This window comes from Sardina pilchardus, chromosome 16 (assembly GCF_963854185.1).
Source record: "Sardina pilchardus chromosome 16, fSarPil1.1, whole genome shotgun sequence".
In the NCBI taxonomy this organism is placed as follows: Eukaryota; Metazoa; Chordata; class Actinopteri; order Clupeiformes; family Clupeidae; genus Sardina; species Sardina pilchardus.
The window spans coordinates 15,729,479-15,749,355 of record NC_085009.1 but is presented as its reverse complement, the minus strand read 5'-3'; the positions used below and the strand labels follow the sequence as shown (position 1 = coordinate 15,749,355).

General features: G+C 39.6%; 3 protein-coding genes and 2 long non-coding RNA genes across 5 annotated transcripts; all 5 read left to right on the top strand.

Annotated features, from left to right (window-relative positions):
• Positions 1-1,674: 1,674 nt before the first annotated feature.
• Positions 1,675-4,816, top strand: si:cabz01036022.1 (immunoglobulin superfamily member 1). The gene is made up of 6 exons (XM_062515978.1): positions 1,675-1,915; positions 2,056-2,178; positions 3,142-3,414; positions 3,626-3,898; positions 4,000-4,269; positions 4,542-4,816. The coding sequence occupies exons 1-6, from the start codon at positions 1,675-1,677 to the stop codon at positions 4,814-4,816; spliced, it is 1,455 nt and encodes a 484-aa protein (XP_062371962.1).
• A 176-nt stretch (positions 4,817-4,992) lies between these two features.
• LOC134060335 (uncharacterized) lies at positions 4,993-10,798 on the top strand. Its single transcript, XR_009935167.1, has 3 exons — positions 4,993-5,115; positions 5,613-5,643; positions 10,749-10,798. It is a non-coding gene; the product is annotated as an uncharacterized LOC134060335 (long non-coding RNA).
• On the top strand, positions 7,126-8,354 carry LOC134060334 (uncharacterized). The gene is made up of 3 exons (XR_009935166.1): positions 7,126-7,170; positions 7,512-7,559; positions 7,891-8,354. It is a non-coding gene; the product is annotated as an uncharacterized LOC134060334 (long non-coding RNA).
• Positions 10,799-11,424: 626 nt separating the features above from the next.
• Positions 11,425-13,961, top strand: LOC134060176 (uncharacterized). Its single transcript, XM_062516799.1, has 6 exons — positions 11,425-11,494; positions 11,676-11,807; positions 12,097-12,240; positions 12,443-12,553; positions 12,921-13,027; positions 13,322-13,961. The coding sequence occupies exons 1-6, from the start codon at positions 11,440-11,442 to the stop codon at positions 13,457-13,459; spliced, it is 687 nt and encodes a 228-aa protein (XP_062372783.1). The 5' UTR covers positions 11,425-11,439; the 3' UTR covers positions 13,460-13,961.
• Positions 13,962-14,635: 674 nt separating this feature from the next.
• LOC134060175 (urokinase plasminogen activator surface receptor-like) lies at positions 14,636-19,641 on the top strand. Its single transcript, XM_062516798.1, has 5 exons — positions 14,636-14,716; positions 17,620-17,730; positions 18,194-18,340; positions 18,701-18,817; positions 18,946-19,641. Exons 1-5 carry the CDS (start codon positions 14,668-14,670, stop codon positions 19,176-19,178), a joined length of 657 nt encoding a protein of 218 aa, XP_062372782.1. The 5' UTR covers positions 14,636-14,667; the 3' UTR covers positions 19,179-19,641.
• The last annotated feature ends 236 nt before the right edge of the window (positions 19,642-19,877 follow it).

Below are 19,877 nucleotides of genomic sequence, written 5' to 3'. Positions count from 1 at the left end.
GGTTAGAACAGTTAGCCTAGCTAGCTAAAAGTGAACAGAGAAAAGAAGCACAGCGAGAAGGAAATGTATAGCAGCAGATAATAGCAGAATGACCAGGCACTCTTTGTGGAGTACCTGACCTCTCCTCACAGAAGCTGGCTGATGTAGTCAACCGGCTTCAGACTTCCTCCCCCTGCAAAGTCACATCACCCAAGCTATTCTCTGAAGCATCTGTCTGTGCTGTGAAAAGATCAGAAAAGGCAGGGCTCTGTAGCACAGGTTCCCTACAAAGAAAGTCTTTAAAATCTTGAAAAGCGAGGCATTCAACAGTCCAGTTAATCTTGGTAGGCTGGTCCTTTTTTTGTGTGGGCTGTTGGCACCACTGCTCTATCAGAAAAGTTAAGAACGAACTGGCGGTATCAGCTCACTAGTCCTAAAAAAAAACCTCATCTCTTTTTCGGTTATTGGCCTCTCTGCTGCCTTCAATGGCCTCAACTTTTCCCCCCTGAGGCTAGATCACACCATGACCCAGGACAAACCCCAGATACTGCATCTCAGAGTTAGCCAGAGTGCATTTGTCTGGTCGGATGGTCAAACCGGCGGCTATTATCCTGGTCAGCATCTCATGTAGATGTTCTGAGTGATCATCCCAGGAATGACTGAAGATAATTGTATCGTCCAAATATGCAACAGCAAAGCTTTCTCCGTAGGATACCATCCATCCTTCCTTTGGAAGGTTGTTGGAGCCCAATGGAGTCCAAAGGGAGCAGCTTGAAATGGTAGTGGCCAAATGGTGTTTTGAAGGCCGTCCGCTCTTTGCTCTTTACACAAGTTAAGGGAACTGTGAAACTTTGCCTTCCCTAACTTCTCAATGAGGTCACCTACCCATGGCATAGGTTTGGGCCAAATTGATCATGTTGTTGAGTTTTTTAACTCCTCTTGGGCACCAGAATCACCAGACTGCTCCATTCCCTAGTAGACAGCTCGATCGCCCCAAGGTCCTGCTTGGCCTCCAGCTCCTCCTTCAGAACTGGCAGCAGACATTCAGGAACCCAGTATAGTGCCTTTTGAATGGGCCTATAATTTAGCACAATATGATGCTAGACAATATAAATCTGCCCAGCTCTGTCCATGAAGAGTAGCTCTAGTAAAACCTCCAGAAGCTGCTCTATCTTCTTCCCTGCCGGGTGGTCCAGGATCAGGCCACTCCCCTCAGCTGCACCAGGAGAAACTGCTCCTCAACTTCCTTTTCCCTCACTGCTCTCACCAGACAGGATTTTAGATTTTTTTGCTGGCTCAGGGTGAGCATACCTCCACCTTTTTTTGAAAAAAAGAAAAAAAAAAGCGACTTTGCTGCGCTTCGCTGCGCGACGGTCATAATAAATAAATACTATGACATACAAACCGAAACTTATAAGAAACACATAACAAACTACAGTGGCTAACATTACTGACAATTTTAGAGAGGATCTGATGGTTTGATGCATTAGATCAAAATTAATCAACAGACACATCATTTATGATGCTAAAATTATTCACTGATTCTATCTTTGTTTCAGTTTTGGGATTCCAATGTTATTGTTACAAAGCAGGTAAAAGAACATCTTGTTAATCTCACATCACAGACTGTTTGCATAGAAAAGTTTCGCTTATAAATGCATCTCTTTTCCAGAGAGTCTCAAGGCAGTAGTCGTTATGGAGCCAAACTTGTTGCCAGTTTTCTATGGAGAGAAAGTCAGCCTTCAATGTGTCATACAGGGAGAACCAACCAATGGTCCGTGGTGGTACCGCTGGTACAGAGATGGTTCTCTACTGCAAGACACAGGGAAGGAAGTAATTTTAATTCAGAGGGATTACCACAGTCGTTATAAATGTACAGCATCACAGCGTCCTGGGAATGAGCTCGAAAGTGAACCTATGAAAATTCCTGTAATGGGTGAGTCGCTTGTCCAGTGTGCAGTACATTTATTTGTTAGCCATGAAACACATGGTTATTAAGAGTTCTTCAAACTACTTTTGACAGTCTGTATTTTCAAAAAAGAGATGAGCACATTTGTTGTCTGAAATGTTTCACAGGAATACCTAAACCTACAATCATCATACAGAGTCCTCAACAGCCCTTCTACCGTGGAGACAGCATCACTCTGAGGTGTGACCTCACACAGGGTGAAGGCTGGGAGTATCACTGGAAGAGGAATGGTAGTAGATTACTGGATTTGATTAACAGAACCATTACCGTTTCACTTTCTAATGAAAGTGGTCTCTACTGTTGCTTTGGAATAAGGAGACATTTCCGAATCTATGACAGTCCTGGTGTTCCTATCTTTTTCCGAGGTATGTTTTCCATTAAAGATCCATTTGTTGCTCAAAAGATGTTTTAAAAGCTTCTATTTGGAGTTTTCTTGGCGTGCAATGTGCCTCCAATGGCACGATTGCATTTTGGTATAACAAAGGTTTCTATTGATAGTTTCTACAGGGCATTGAGCAAAACACATGGACATACCTTTAAGAATAATTTTGTAAACTACTCATCTTTTATTACTTTATATTGATCTACTTTTACACCCAGCTCAAGACCTGGTGCTAGGGCTTATTTGTGTTTCTCAGTGACATTGGTGTGACTCAAGTGACTTAGAGGGCTGAAATGTGGTCAGTACATACAGTAGATATGTGTAACCCGGTAGAAATTAAAAACCATATTCTAGCCTCTATAACTCTGTTCCAGAGCTTATACCCGCTCTGTTCCAGTACTTCACACAGCTATTTCTGTAGTTTCATAACAAACAATTATATTCTACAGGGGTCAAGCATTTGATAAAAATGTATTTGATTTGATGAAATGGCATATCCCTTACGAAGTTAGAACATCCACAAATTACCTAGAAAAGCAAAAGCATGTGATGCATGTTCTCTGTGTTGGTGATGTGATGTCTACTGAAGTTAGCAAATCACTGTAGATGGCGATGGCCTGGCTCTTTTGTAAGACCATGTTATAACACATGGCTGTTGTAGTAAATGCAATGCAAGCACTAGACTGCTGTGTAGCTGTTTTCAATTCTACCTGATTACACATAGCTACTTCAAGTCTTTCTCTTGTGTATGTGCTGCAGTCATTTTATTGAGATGCACAAACCTTAAAACATGTCCTTCTTCTTTCCACAGCCATTCCTACAGCTACCCTAACAGTAGACCCCCAGAGTCCTGTGTTCCCTGGGGAGAATGTCACTCTGAAGTGTGAGATAGATTCACCTGAGGGCTGGATGTATACGTGGCATAGAGATATATCTGAACTAGTGAATAAAACTGTCGAAAGAAACATCACCATCACTGTCAATGATGCCAAATCTGTTGAAGGCCAGTACTGGTGTCAGGGGGAGAGGAAAGACAGACCCACAGCCTCACAAGGGAGTAATACAGTCACTATTCACGCGAAGGGTGTGTGTGTGTGTGTGTGTGTGTGTGTGTGTGTGTGTGTGTGTGTGTGTGTGTGTGTGTGTGTGTGTGTGTGTGTGTGTGTGTGTGTGTGTGTGTGTGTGTGTGTGTGTGTGTGTGTGTGTGTGTGTGTGTGTGTGTGTGTCTTTAGTTTCATATATGTGACATGTACTGTAGATTAAGCTCTGCTCTAATGTCATGCTTATTCCCACAGCTCTCCCAAAACCTAAACTGGCCATTGAGCCCCAGAGTCCTGTGTTCACTGGAGAGAACGTCACTCTGAAGTGTGAGATTAAGAACCAACCTGGATGGAATTACAGATGGTATAAAGGCAACCGTTCTCACCTAATCCCTACATTGACAAGCAACACAACCACCATCAAAGTGGTGGCTAAATCTGATGAGGGTCCTTACTGGTGCCAGGGACAGAGGACAGACAGAGACACATTATCACAACTGAGTGATGAAATTCATATTCGTGTGAAGGGTGAGTGTATCCATTATTTTTGATTACACTCTCTTAAACTCCACATCCATGATATGCACATCAAATGCTTCTATTTATACCCAACATGCTTATTCCCACAGCCCTGCCTACACCTAAACTAACAATAGATGCCCCAAGTCCTGTGTTTCCTGGAGAAAATGTCACTTTGAAGTGTGAGGTTAAGTCCTCAAATGGATGGAAATATAAATGGTTTAAAAAAAACAATCTTGATCCAGTCGCTACATCAGACACCAACACAACCTTTATACGCGTTGTTGAGACCGATGCTGGTATTTACTGGTGTCAGGGAGAGAGGAGAGACAGACCCATATCATCAAAACCCAGTAAAGAAGCTCATCTTCATATAATGCGTGAGTCAATTAAGACCCGGTCATTTCATGCTGACTTGACCAGAGCCCTGCAAGTCATGTCATGGATTTCACAATCCACAAGTCTTAAAACAATGCACTTTTTCTTTTACGTACAAAATATTTAAAGTTGGTGTCCCTTGCTGAAAGAAGAGCCATTTTACTTTATTTAACCTCATAAATGGCTCAAATCATATTGAAGAATTATAGTTACTCAATGAAGAACAGCGTCAATTCTTCTACAGTATGTGTCAATGTTTGTTTCGTTTCTACAGCTCTACCTGAAGCTAAGCTAACAGCAGAGCCACACAGTCCTGTGTCCACTGGGGGGACGGTCACTCTGAAGTGTGTGATAGAGTCACACAGTAACTGGACATATAAGTGGTACAAGGATACGGAAAACAATCTTGTGATTGAGGAGAGCAACTTCACCATCACCAGAGCTACTGACTCTGATGAGGGGACATACTGGTGTCAGGGGGTGAGAAGAGAGAGACCCACATCAACACAGCTCAGTAACTCAGTTCTTGTTGGCAAGAGGGGTGAGTAAATTGTGCATTTCATGTTGTTCCAAAATATAGACAAGATTAGCTGGGTAAGCTAAAGCTAAGCTAAATTAATATTCTACATTTCACTGTGATTCAATATTCCATGGTAATTTTTAATTGTTATATATGATGTGAAATCCCTGAAATCTGATTATGCAACTTGTCCTTACGTAAGGTCTTTCAGATTCTGATTCCAGTCTATTTATAATGGGTGTGGCTGTGGCTGGGGGTGTGGCCGGGGGAGTGGTCCTCACTATCATCCTTTTAAAAGTTGTACCATGTTGCTGCCGAAGACAGACAGGTAAACAGGTCCATTTGTCATAGTTATCTTTACCTTTACCAACAACTTTGCATTGTTTCCTTATAGAGATTATACAGACAACGATTCTGCGATTGAGAACCTTCCAGAATTGAACTCAACAGCCAATCACAGCCTTCTTCAATTGTTTGTGAAGTTGTTGATGGCTCCATGTGCCATTATAGGTGCTTCTCAACATGCCTCCTCGATCCTCGATGCTCGATCCTCGAGGGGCGTTCCCACTGATCTATAACTAACACTGGATAGACTATCCAATTGTTTTAGCCCCATCATTCTTTATGTCGATCAGTGAGGATCGAGGCCCGAGGAGCGAGGGAGGACAAATGAGAGGCACCCTAAGTTTGCTTCCCATTCACAGTGTAGGTGTGTAGCTAGAGGCTGTCTGAAACAGCTGAAACACACCTTTCAGAACTCCGATGTGCTCTCCTTCTCCTTCTGCCATTAATTGATTGTGTCTTGTGTTGTCTTCGTCACTGCAGGTGCTGTGTCCAAAACGTCCAGTGCAGCACTGTAAGTCAGACAATTATATCGGTGTCTACTCAATTATTCCTTGCTGTGGCCAAAATCCCCCTTGGTTGCATAGCTGTCTATCTTTGAATACAATTTCCCATAGATATTTGTATGCTGTGCTGAATGTCTTTAGATCTGAACTAATTCGGTAGTTTCAGATATTATTTTGCTATCTCCCTCTAGTGGTTTGGCAGACAGAAATGCCTCTGAGTCTCAGGATAAATTTCATGAAGGTGAGAATGTCTTTGTTTCAGTGACATTTGTGACCTTTTTTTCAATAATCTGACCCCTAGGACATGGTTTAAAGATGTAGCAGATGGTTTGAAGACGGCTGTAGGTAACATGCGACAAATTGCCCAGTCCCCGCTGAAGAGAAGCATCACCACAACATGTGTGTACTGTGAAGCATGTTGCTCCCACCATGCTTCACAGTAAGTATGGTGTGTTTTGGGTGGTGTACTGTGTTTGGTTAGCGCCTGGAGTTCAATCCTAAAGGTTCAATCTTAGTCTCATCTGACCATAAAATGTTTTTCCACATGATAGCAGAATATTCCAGATGTGTTTTTGCACTGAACTCCAAGCGCTATGTTTGGCGAAAACCAAACACAGTACACCACCCAAAACACACCATACCTACTATTAAGCAAGGTGGGGGCAACATTATGTTTTGGGGATGTTTCTCTTCAGCGGGGACTGGGCAGTTGGTCAGGCTAGAAGGGAAAATGGATGCTGCCAAGTGCACCCAAATTCTTGAGGAAAACCTGCGTCCCTCTGCTAGGCAGCTAAAGTTGTGTGGGTCATTCGCTTTCCAACACGACAATGACCCTAAACATACTGCCAAAAGAACAAAGCAGTGGCTTAAGGATAGGAAAGTGAATCTCCTTGAGTGGCCAAGTCACAGCCCTGACTTAAATCGTATAGAAAATCTGTGGATTGACTTGAAGAGAGTAGTTCATCACCGTTCCCCGCATTTGACTGAATTTTAACAATTCTGCATGGAAGATTGGGCAAATATTCCCCAATCTAGGTGTGCAAAGCTAGAGACATATCCAAACAGATTGATTGCTGTAATGCAAACAAAAGGAAGCTCTTCTTCAAAGTATTAAATCACGGGTATGATGAATTTTCCAAACCCTGTAATTTTTTTTTTTATTATTATTACTTTTCAGAACTGTTATCTTTTTTTCATTCTTTTTTTATGTTGTACAGCTAAATTTGGTAATAAAACTGGATTACATTTTTTTTAAAAATGGGTTTTGATTTCAGGTTGTAAGACATCAAAAGTAACTATTTCAAAGGTAGTATGATGACTTGCACTGTAATTTAATACTTGAAATGCTCTTCTTTCTAGAAGGGCTTCCTATCTATGAAACTATCGAGCTCACAGAACCAACCAGACCAGGTGAAGTTTCAACAGACAACCTAAAGCTTTATTTATCACTTACTGTACAGTATCAGTACTCATTGGTATCTATTTTTTTACAGTGTTGGATACCGTGTATGACAAACTGTCTTTGAGCAGAATGGGTATGTATATACTGTATGTATGTATGCTGCAAGTAATATGCTACACAGAATGCTTCAATTACTTGCCTGATGTAGCCTGCCTGTAAAGCAAAGATATTTTCTAAATGTCTGCAAACTAAACATAAACAGTGTATATGAACTATACTAGAGTATTTGCAATTCATTTCCAGATTTGCAAGTGGTCAGTATTATTTTATATGTACTAAACTTAAGCTGCACCACCAAGGAGCTACATTTACCATGCTAAATTTGTCTGATTCATAATTACTGTATGTTTTTATATGCTATTGTGGGAGAAGATTACTCTCTAAACCCTAAAATATATTTCCTAAACCTCTCAGCAGGAATGTTAGAGGATCCATTGGATGCAGGTCTATGTACTTTCGGAGGTAAGGACTGTAGCAACAAAGTCCTAGAGTGGAATAGTGTATGAGTCCTAGAGTGCAATAGTGTGTGTGTGTGTGTGTGTGTGTGTGTGTGTGTGTGTGTGTGTGTGTGTGTGTGTGTGTGTGTGTGTGTGTGTGTGTGTGTGTGTGTGTGTGTGTGTGTGTGTGTGTCTAGTGAGTAAGTTAGTACTGTAATGCTAGTTTTCTTCCTCACTATTAAACTGCTAAAAAAAATCATTCAAAGCCCATAGTTAAACAGTAATATACTTTATCAATACTACATCATATCCATCTTAATACTTTCATGCCTCTGTGCATCTTTCCCCGTGTTTAGGAAATGCTACTGCCACTGTCTAGCCCATATTCATTGGCAGAGTGAGAGAACTTTCTGAGTGTTTCTGAGGAGAACAAGCTGGGAATGGAATAGAGCAGAATGCATGTGGTCTGTTCACTTTGATGAAAGTAGATATGTAAACAATATAATATACAGTATGTATGCTACTTGATATGTGAACAGTATTCACTGTGTGCACGTGAACTTTCATGTGAGCTTTGTTGCTGTTGTTGTAGATGTTGTTGTTGTTGTTGTCGTTATTATTGTTACTCATTTTCCCTGTTGAAGGCTTTGCAACAGTATGATTTTTAATGCTGAAATAGCTCACAAGCTCACAAGCTTTCCTTTCCTTTTTCTATAGTGTAGGCCTACTGCTAAAGAACACTTTACCACATTCATATTTTATAGAGATCACAACCCAATTCAGTATTATACAGTATTATCGTACATTGTGTATGTCATTGTGTATGTGTTATTAAAGGCTATACATACTCTAATGTTGCAGTATGTTGTGTCATGTTCTTGTATGATTTACACTACTCACAAAAACTCAGGGATATTTGGTTTTCAGTATGTTGTGTAATGTTATTGTATGATTTACACTACTCACAAAAACTCAGGGATATTTGGTTTTCGGGAGAAATTTCAGGATGAGCCAAAAATCACCTTTACAGGTGGACTTAATGTGACCTTCTCTAAACATTTGAATGCTCAAGTCCAACAGTTCAATGTTTCAGTACTTTCTGTTTGTTGTGCTTAAAGGCATCAAGTTAATAATAGAATGTTTGAGTTCACTTTCAAGCAAGGAACGTCACGTCACATTCTTTTTTATGCCTTTTCTATGCAAATACATCAGCCTTCAGAAGCTTCTATAAGATAATGCTGGTTTTGCTATGTACGGTCATGGGTGGGTGAAGAGTTTGTGAGCTATGCAGCCGAGAAGAATAGGTGTGGAGATGGATGTGTATGTGCATGAATAGAATATAATAGAATATATACTTTTTTGATCCCGTGAGGGAAATTCAGTTCTCTGCATTTAACCCAATTTAACCGAATTAGTGAACACAGCACACAGTGAACACACAGTGAGGTGAATCACACGTAGAATGTAAGTATGTCAGTATTTAGTGTTATTTGTCTTGCAATGTTATTTTCTTCACTGATTAATTTAAGAAAGGGTAAACAAAACCTGAATGTGTACTTTTTAAATCGCTTCCCTTGTAACTGAACAAGTAGAGAAAGATATCATCAGTCACACAGGTCACACATCTGTGCCCCTTCCTCTTCCTGTCTGATGCCCAGTGGGTGGAGAGGTGTTGCAGAATCGGACACGCGATTTCTCAGAATGTTCTAAAAATGTTCACATATGTGTACATTTTGACCTGTACACTGTTGACATACACATACTTTGCCAAATTAAAAATGACTGCTAGTTGCCATCTTTGTCTGGCTTTAAGTTAACTGTTGTTGAGAGCCCATTATCTATCTATACATATAATAAAAAAAGAAAAAAGGATCACCACACACCATTGGAGTACACTTTTAAGCTTTTATTTCTGAGCAATGCGTTTCGCCATGTGCCTCCTCAGGCCTTGCGCTTCCTCAGGCTATTTATATGTCCACTTTTATAGTACACAACAGTGTGTTAACACACATGTAAACATTTTAATATAGTTAAAAAAGTTTCATATTTTAGTGACCAATACAATTGTAAGACAGAGAGAGAGAAGCCTTTCTGTATGTATCACTGTTTTCAGTTGTGGTCTCGAGTCCTAGTTTATGCATGCAGCACAGCTGTATTAGAGCAGACCTCTCTGTTGTCATATCCTTTTTAACAGAGCCTTTCAACCCAATTGACCACCATGTTTGGTGTAGAGGTGGGAATCTAGGACACAAACTAGCAACCTTTCTAAGTTGCAGAAGATAATTTTAAAATGGGGCAATATGGAAAATGTGAGTTAAGTCAGCTGAGTCAAAACTTTTACTTCGGTAACACGGATACACCCATAAATAACCATAGAGGCCTGCATATCAGAGGGCGTGTGTTTGTAACCAACAAGCTGAAAATATGCAACTCCTTTGTTTTCCCACAGTTTTACCTAAAGCTAAGCTCACAGCAGAGCCACACAGTCCCGTGTCCACTGTCCACTGGGGGATTGGTCACTCTGAAATGTGTGATGTGTGAGTCACACAGTAACTGGACATACTGTATAAGTGGTACAGGGATACGGAAAACAATCTTGTGATTCAGGGGAGCAACTTCACCATCACCAGAGCTACTGACTCTGATGAGGGGACATATGGTGTCAGGGAGTGAGAAGAGAGAGACCCACATCAACACAGCTCAGAAACTCAGTTCCTGTTGATAACAGGAGTGAGTAAATTGTGCAATTCAGATTTCAGAGATTTCAGGTCCATTTCTCATAGATTTTTTTATACCAACAACTTTATATTGTTTCCTTATAGAGATTATAGTCACAGACAACGATTCTACAATTGAGAATCTTTCAGAATTGAACTCAACAGCCAATCAGCCTTCTTGTCCATGTTTGTGAAGTTGTTTATGGCTCTATGTGCCATTTTGTTTGCTTCCCATTTACAGTGTAGGAGTGGACAGCTAGAGGCTCAGCTAGATGTGTTCTCATTTTCTGCCATTTATTGCGTCTTGTGTTGTTCTGTATCCAGTAAGTAACCCAGACAATTCTAACAGCGTCTACTCAATTATTCCTTAATGTGGCCAAAAGCCCCCTTGGTTGCACAAGAGAGTATTGTCTGTCTTTGAATACAAATTCCCATAGATATTTTTCATTGGTGACTTCAGATATTATTTGTTTAGGTTGCTATCTGTCTCCCTCTAGTGGTTTGGCAGACAGAAATACCACTGAGTCTCAGGATAAGTGTCATGAAGGTGAGAATGTCTTTGTTGATGTGACATTTGGGGCCCTATTTTAACTATCTAAATGTAGGCCTATGCTCTATAGGAGATGGTTAAAAATGTAGCAGATGGTTTAAATGGTTTAAACGGCTATAGATAATGTGCACACCTAGTGTGCAGTAAAACGTTTTCCTCACACACCAACACTCACTCTATCATCAGGTACACAGGCTGTAAACATAAACACAGTTATTGCACAATCTCAGGTAGCTTGATGATTTCATGTTCAGTGTACTGATGGGCTCATTCCAACAAATGTGACCATGTGCCAAATATGAGTTTGACACCCCTAATCTGCCAGTCCATAACCACTCCATAGTGGAGCAAAACAAGTTAGTTGAGAGAGTTTCATTTGTCTTGTCTGAGATTGACGAGCCAACAACTCTGATCCAGGCCCCTTGCACCCTCCCATGACATCAGTAGTAAATGAAAGCACTTTACAGATGTTGATACAAGTGAAACATGATCCTTCTATAGAATTAACTGAACCACATCAGCCACCGCTATTCTGCCTCTACATGCCTTTTCACACCAGACTGAACACTACAAGTATTACTTTAGGAGGAATCCCATCTGACTTCTGCCAGTCAGGCTGAAGATTGAACTCAGACTCTATGGAGTTGCAGCTCACTCTTATGTTCTTTCTGATGTCACCACTTTTAACTGCAGGTAACACACACATTATGTTTTTTTAGGAGTTAGCTTTTGTAAATCTTTTTTAGAGGCTGTGCCAACATGCCTACTACATTAAATGCTTTCAATGTAATGTGGACATGATTTCAGGATTTTTGTTTTCTGTTCTTATTTCACTGAGGTGTTTATCACATTGAACAACTTGATTTATTTCCAGTGTGGTCCCTGGCCTGCTGTTGTTGTCCAGCAGACTGCAGACCCACCAGAGATGTGGACGAAAGGGAATGTTTTGCTTGCATTTATGCCAAAATCATCTGCCATTCTGTGGAAGAGGAAAGAATTGCATGTGGTACAGTACATTGTAAAAATACATGTAAAAAGAAACGATATATATCTTTTAAAGAACAGTTTAAAGGTTGTTGATGTGAATGGTTGATAATCATTGTTGTTGATGTGAGTGGTTGACAATCTTGTGACTCTACTTTTGCTGGTTTTGTCATTCCAATATAACAATATGTACATATTCAACATAAAATTAGCCTATACACCATACTCATTAAAATAGGTTTTGTGTTAAAATAGCAACTTTATGTTAATAATGAGATTTACGTTCTCTGACCTTGTTTGTTCACCTGTAGGTTGCGGAGAAGAAGTGCACCTGTGCAAGAGGAGTCTTACGCCATGTAAAGAGTGTGCGGACTGTCCGTTGTGGTTCGATGGGAGGTCTCCGAAAAAGTGCAAGTGTTGTGTGCTGCATTTGTGCTGCGTTTCTAGAATTATAGGTACCCGTCCGAAAAAAGTTCAAAAGACTTTCTTCTTTGTTTTGTACTGTTAATGACTCAGAATCAGTATTTGTGAGCAGAAACCATAAGCCTAGAGAGATAGTCCATTTGCAAGGAAAAGGAAGAAATGTACAGAAATAATAATAATAAAAAAAATAAACATTGTTATTTTCTGCTGATCAATTTGTCTTTTTGAACATAGAACTGCGCTGCAACATATCTCTGGACTTGAAGAAATGTCTTAGCCGATATGGAAAAGTCCAGCCATGCACCTTGGAATGTGTCAGGGAAGAGCATTGTCTGTCTTCAGAAAGTGAGTTTAACCAAGAGATGTTTTTGGCATGCCTATCACCGTTGTGTGTGTCCTTCTTAGCTCTCTCTCTCTCTATCACCGTTGTGTGTGTCCTTCTTAGCTCTCTCTCTCTCTATCACCGTTGTGTGTGTCCTTCTTAGCTCTCTCTCTCTCTATCACCGTTGTGTGTGTCCTTCTTAGCTCTCTCTCTCTATCACCGTTGTGTGTGCCCTTCTTAGCTCTCTCTCTCTCTCTTTTGTCAGTGAAGAGCATTGTCTGTCTTCAGAGAGTGAGTTTAACCAAGAGATTTTTTGTTGCATGCCTATCACCGTTGTGTGTGCCCTTCTTAGCTCTCTCTCTCTCTTTTTTAAATTCTTCTCTCCATCAGTTGGTGACCATGTTGATACTAAGGCATGCCTCCCTTGGTGTATCTGTGCACAGAAGCAGAAGCCTGAGTTGGGTCCCATCTGCATGGATCGGCTCTGCTGTGAGACGGTTAGTGTGACGGGCATATGTGCTGTATCAATCTGAACAACTTGTACATTGAAACTACACAGTGAATCTTAGAAGAACTTGAGTTATTATGATTATGATTATGATTTTTGCACATCATGTATTTTGAAACACTTCTCCTAGATGGTTTATCGAAATCATGTCATATGAGCATTAAAATGATCTTGAGGGGTTGCCCGAGAGGAATTGCGAACAGATTTTTGAATTTTCGAAGCATATTGAAATGGTGAAGGTTTGATGGCTAAGGCATGCCTCCCTTGGTGTATCTGTGCATAGAAGCAGAAGCCTGAGTTGGGTCCCATCTGCATGGATCGGTTCTGCGGTGAGACGGTCCCGCCAAACAGAGACATGGGAACTGGACAGAAAGTACAGGCCTTACTGGCACCTTTGGCAATCGTCCTTCTCCTCTCTTAATTTTTCCTTTCCCCCTTATTTCTTTCCCTGTCTTTCTCTGATCTCTCCATATGTCCATGGACCATCATTTTCTCAATTTTTGTTATGGTTTTTTTTTTTTTTTTTTGGGACTACATTCTTTTCCATTCCTGAATCTTCTCTCATATGGTTATACTCAAGTGTTGTGCGCATAGTTATGCTTTGTAGTTTTTGGTAACAATGCACCTTGGGTCACACTATTGCATGACATATATACACTATAGCTAGCTAGCTAACTAGAGCAATATAGCATATCACGGCGTAACTGAACACTAGTATGTGATATACGAAAAAAAAAATATATCATGCCATGTGTTAAACATTTCTGCAGATATTCCCATCAGATAAATCACCAAGACTATAGTCGGCATTACCTTCTTGGGTGTCACAGGAAGTATCACAAAACTGTTCAAATAGGATGAGATCTACAATTTGATTTTTATCTGAAAATATAATACATAAAATTAAATACTTTACATCTACACCATGTTGCAATGATGTCCTTATTGTTGATGTAAAGTATAAGTGGGCAAAATGAATGAAAATGGAAGATGTATGCCTGTATATGCATGAACTAGACCATCACAATACATTAATTTGAGTGCAGAACAAACCCTTAAAGAAAATGTAAAAAAAGATGTGTTTATACATCAGTATCGGCAATCAGCCAAAATGAGTTTGAAAATATCTGTATATCGAATATCATCAGATGTTAATCTCATGATGAACTGTTTAGAGTGCTTTAACTGTCATGCTGACATGTGGCTATGATGACATCTAACTTTCGGCTCTCACGGTAACATGACGTTATGCTGTCACTTGACCTCTCCCTTATGATAAGATGTTGCATCTGCCACCACACAAAGTTATGTCCATATTGTGATAAGGTTCAACAAAGGTGTTGCACAAGGTTCAATAAATAAAAATGTAATGGGATTTATTTATTTATCTATCTGTTTATTTTTTTGGGGAAAAAAATACTTTTGAAGACATGCGCTCAACATGATCTGGGATTAGTGCTCCTAAATAGACCACCACTTGAGCAGTCAGTGTACTGTAATATAGAGTAATAGGGCATTGTGTGTTAATAATGCCAGAGGTCCTGACCTATCCCTCTATAAAACCACTCCCCTCAAGACCTCTAGGTTGTGTGATTAGCTTTCTCATTCTGCCAAAGCTGCCCCTGCAAGATGGACCTGAGGATTGTGCTCATTTTGACAAGTGCACTCATCGCTCAAGGTAACAAAATGAAAACACATATTTTTTGAAGCAGTGATACGCATTTTGCATTTGCTAAATGATTTAAGAAGATGGCTTAGTGTTATATCGACTGTTTCTGGTTTAAATTAAATACTGATTGTTTAATAGTTTTTAGTATCGTCTCATCTTGATCTCTGTGTTCACATACAAATCCTGTATTGTTGTCACAACTCTACTTTCCTGTCATTGTTTTTAGAGTAAACATCAAGATAAACTTAACAAACTTAAGACCTAACAAGAGCAAGTGTGTCATTAACTCAAGGAAACAATTTGCCACTGAAAATGAGCATAACAATATTTGCTATAAACAGCAGCTTTGAGGAGACGCTACTTATTTTAGAAATAAACAACACCAACAACAACAAAAAACCCTCACTCATTATTTCACTCCAGGACTAAAACTGATACAGCTGGGGATGCGGGGTGGAGTGTGTGTGTGTGTGTGTGTGTGTGTGTGTGTGTGTGTGGGGGGGGGGTTGGGGTTGAAGGACAGCGTCAGAGAAAGAGGAAGCTGTTGCTTTGTTAGCATGCTGAAGTGTGCCGACCTCTGATCCACATCTCTTGGCTGGCTCAGGGTCAAATGGCAGTGTAGGCCAGTCTAACACAAAAGGCCCGGAGGTCTCCGCCAGGATACCATCAGAAAGAGCAGGAAAACTTGGCGCATTAGGGCACAGGTCATCTCACCACAACATGTTGTTTAATCAGGCTATCAAATTCTCCATCGAGGACTTTGTGACGTTTTCGGCGATGAATGATATTTTGGTCGTTCCTTCTTATTTGAGGATGTAAATAAATACATAAATTAAGTGACAAATCTGCTAATACTTCTACTGCATGAATTATCACCTATACTTAAAAAAAAACGTTTTAATGTATTTTTCAAATGGTTTAAATAAATTAAAAAAACAGAACGTAAAAAAAAAGTTAGTTGGTAATGCCTAACGTAATACAAATTCAACAGTATTTTGGACTATAAACTGATATCATATTGTCATAGTGTAGTCTGCCTTGGAAGAGAAATAACCCAGGGACACAAAGTAATTGTTTTGATCGAAACCAGTTTATGCTAAATAAAGTCATCATTTAGATGACTATGTTTCATTATGATGACTTTCATTTTCTGTATTCATAGGGTTCTATCACAGTCAGAGAGCCTTCCCACTCAGAAAGCATGCAAATATATGCTGTAGAGAGATAGGTATCCTTCACATGTCCCTCTGACACATTTCTCCTGCCCAGTAAAGTCATGCCTCATCCATATCTGGAGTCCCACACACAAGGATCAACCTAACCTAGGGGTCCCCGGTGTGTTTATACTACAGGCACTGGGCATGCCTTGGATGGCTCTATAGCAAGCCGGCCCCCGGCATTTTGGGAAGAACATTTATTTATTTATGATACATTATTCATTCACAAAGAAAATTGGTGTCCTTAAAGGTTGGATTTTCCTCATTTTATAACTTAAGCCATTAAAATCACTTTCCAAAAGATGGTTATATATTCCTCGTTTTAGTCAACTTTAGCATGGGTGCCAACAATTTCAGCCATGACTATATCAATGTTGTTCTCCTGACACTTCATTGATGGAAGAGCCAACAATGTGCTTTTATCTTTCCCAAAATCCAGAAATAATGAAACAAAATGAAAAATCATGTCTAGTTGACTGTATAGTGAACAAAACACATCTTACTGCTCCAGTCACTATAATATCTGGACCTTATTCTGCAGATGATTTGCAAATTTGTAAAGATTCACAAAATCCTATGCTCCAAAATCTCTGGAATTACAAATAAAAGTGCAAATAATGTTTTTTTTACTTTAAAATATTGTTGAACATTGTACATTTTCCTATTATCCTAGTGCTATGTTATCCTGTGGGGTTTTTTTTCTTTTCAAATAAATAACGCCTACATTCTGAATTTTGGATATCCAAAGGTAATGGACAGGTGGTTGTGGTAATAAAAGTACCTTTCTGTAGAAATATTAAAGTACTAACAACATATCCCAGTAATTTTTTTTTTCATGCACAAATTAATGTCTCCTTCTTTAGTTTTAAATAGTAAAATATAGGTTTGTCTGTTACTACCCATTAGAAATTCTATGAATGACTAACTGTTGCCATATGGCAACACCATGCAGTAGAGGGTTGTTTCAGTAAAATGATAAACTATAGAAGGACTCCGTAAGCTTAGATCTCCTCTAAGCACTCAAGGCACTTTACACATATCAGTAATATCAAATTGACCCATTCACTTCCACATTCATGCGCCAATTGTTTTATCCATGATCATATTGCATGTAATACTGTAATATTCTTTCATGTACTCTGTGTCAGATAACAATAAGCTATGGCCCTACAGTATACAGTACATTGACATCGACCTTGAGTGTGTTAAATTAATACATAGTGATAAGGAATTATTAGTAATACGGTGCCTATAAAAAGTAAAGCATCCCTTGGATGTTTTTTCCTTTTATTAACAGAATCTTGATTAACTTAATTGGCCCTTTAAAAATAAATAAATAAAAATGACAATAATGTCAAAGTGAAAACAGAGATTTCAGAGTTCTACAAAGTACTGTTAAGCAACTATAAGAAATGTGACATGTAGAATAAGTGGCTGCATAAATATTCAGCCCCTTCAAGTCTTTATTTAGTAGATGCACTTTTGACTGCAATAGAGGGTGGACATATCCAAGGGGAGTGAATACTTTATAGTCACTGAGTGAGTTATTAATTTGACATCACAGTTGCATTCATTGAAATTTACAACAAAGATACTTATTGTCACAGAAATAACCTTTGCACTAGTAATATGGGCACTATTCTTAGCCCACTGAGTACAATACAGCGACAACTAATCACCTCTGGCTGTTTTCAGTTTATTCCCTGATGTGCAACAATTGCTTCTCTGACGCCACTGGAACCTGCCACGATGTCCAGGGACCCTGCCCTGATCAGTGTGCCAGTGTAAGGATCGCCACATACCAAGGTCAGATGCTGTCAATGGTACTGTATGTACGTATGGGAATTTCAGATGCATCTTGAAAACAAAAAAAACATTTCCCTGTAAATTCTTAAGAAGCAAACTCCTTGCGTTTTTTATTTTGTATTTTATTTCCCATTTCCAGTAATGACCTTTGCCGGAAATCAGAAAAAGTGATATTTCATGTGACTTTCATGTGTGTTAGGATAAGAGTAGGCTTTGAGGGTCTTACAATGCTAGTGACATTTGCTGTTAGTTTGCTAAAAGTAACCTTTGCACAGCAAGAGACCAATTTGATTGTAGTATTATGTGCAAAAGAAATGGTTATTGTAAACACAATGGTCTGCTGATTTTCACTGACGACCTTAATGAGTAACTTTGTGTTTAGTTTTACCACTAATTCTAATTTCAGTAAAGCAGAAAGGTCAACCAGTTGAAGGTTTATATACTGTATATGTTTCATCTACAGATTACAGGAGGAAAGATGTGATGACTCTGAAGACCTGTACGCCCTCTGACATGTGTGTCACAGGCTCGCTCAATTTTGGCACCTCAAGGGTTAAAGCGGAGAGCACCTGCTGCGGCACGGACCTCTGCAATGACGAAGCTCCTCCAGGTAACCTTATAAACATGCCTTACAGCTCAGTCTGCATACTGCTGCATTGCTGTTTCCATCACAGGAACTCAGGGGCTCTTTTAGGGGGTCCGACATCTTTGAGCATGTCTCTTCTGCAAGAAAATGACCCCGTAGAACATCTTTATTATTTCTAAAACTGTAGGCTACTGTCTCAACTTACCCATTCAGCATATATTTTCTGTCTGTTGTTCTTTAGCACTTGATTCAGCTCTGAATGGTGCACTGTACTTCATTTAATTTGCGAAACACAAAACTACCATTAAATCACATCATTCTGTATCTTACATATTTGTAAAGTAATCGTCACATGACAGGAGACTTGTGTTCTTGTCTTTATAGAATCTCTTACAGACATCTCTAATGGGATGAGATGTTACACCTGCAGAAATGGAGATTGCACTTCAATTATACGGTGTTTGGGCGATGAAGATTTCTGTGTCACATCCACATCTGCAGGTGAGGTCAAATAAAAAAAAGTTGATTGTTTATGTTTTGTCGCAGAGCATCCTCTTTGTTGGAGTCAACTTTAAGAATCTGAAAATGCAAACATTCGAAAATAAAAATAACCCGCTGTCTTTTTTTAGAGGGTATTCAGAAAGGATGTGCATCGAGATCCATTTGCCGGCCGAGGGGCTCGAATCACTTCCTATCCAGCGTGGCGGATGGTCTGGCTTGCTGCGAGGGGAACCTGTGTAACGGCATGGAGGGGATGGGGACCAATCAGAACACAGGAAACTCGGGTCACAAAAGCCACACACAGAGCTTCCTGTTAATAGTGCTGATGTCTGTGGCCTCCAATTCTGACATGGTCTCTTGAGCCGTCTACTGGTTACTGCAAGTGCCTCAGTAAGCTAACTGTAAAGACATGCAAAATGTTGCAAATACTTCATAGAACCTTGTTAGCCCTACTATAGGAGCTTGCCAACACGCTAACTGGTGTCTTTTGGTTCCAAAAGGTTTACTTTCAATATTGTAGCCCAGCCCGGAACACAAAGCAAGTTCATACAGTATCTGGTGGGAACACTGGATTATACAGTATCTGTCCTGCACATGACCTCACACAATTATGTATTTAAAGACAACACCAAAATGAATCACTTGATGAAAGCTAATTGCTGTATTAGTACAGTACGTGTCTGTTTTTCTCATTGATGTTTTTTTCCGGCACATGTCTTCTGACCCTGTTTTTTTTATTTTCTCTATGTGTTTTCAATCTATCCCTGATAGCTACCGTGCAGAAACTGTCTAGATAATGACAATAAAAGAGTTTATTAAACACAGTTTTGTTCATGTCATGATGAACATGCAAGCTGTTACTATGGATGTTGGGATGCTAGAAACAGGCTTTTATGAGCAGGCTGCACTGAGCATCATGATGCAAATTGAGTTGCTTTCTTGTGAAGAATTAGTGATTTTTATATTACATAACAAGGCATTCTGTTGACCACTCAGAGTTGCCAATCACCAAAGAAGTCCGAGAAGAATGTTAATGTATTAAACATATAATCTAAATGTT

Coding starts and splice junctions, on each gene's coding strand:
- si:cabz01036022.1 (XM_062515978.1), top strand. CDS start 1,675: ATGGAGCCAAACTTGTTGCCAGTTTTCTATGGAGAGAAAGTCAGCCTT. Junction 3,415..3,625: donor AGTCACTATTCACGCGAAGG/GTGTGTGTGTGT, acceptor TTATTCCCACAG/CTCTCCCAAAACCTAAACTG. Junction 4,270..4,541: donor AGCTCATCTTCATATAATGC/GTGAGTCAATTA, acceptor TCGTTTCTACAG/CTCTACCTGAAGCTAAGCTA.
- LOC134060176 (XM_062516799.1), top strand. CDS start 11,440: ATGGAGTTGCAGCTCACTCTTATGTTCTTTCTGATGTCACCACTTTTA. Junction 12,241..12,442: donor CTGCGTTTCTAGAATTATAG/GTACCCGTCCGA, acceptor TTTTGAACATAG/AACTGCGCTGCAACATATCT. Junction 13,028..13,321: donor ATCGGCTCTGCTGTGAGACG/GTTAGTGTGACG, acceptor ATCTGTGCATAG/AAGCAGAAGCCTGAGTTGGG.
- LOC134060175 (XM_062516798.1), top strand. CDS start 14,668: ATGGACCTGAGGATTGTGCTCATTTTGACAAGTGCACTCATCGCTCAA. Junction 17,731..18,193: donor AAGGATCGCCACATACCAAG/GTCAGATGCTGT, acceptor TTTCATCTACAG/ATTACAGGAGGAAAGATGTG. Junction 18,341..18,700: donor CAATGACGAAGCTCCTCCAG/GTAACCTTATAA, acceptor TTGTCTTTATAG/AATCTCTTACAGACATCTCT.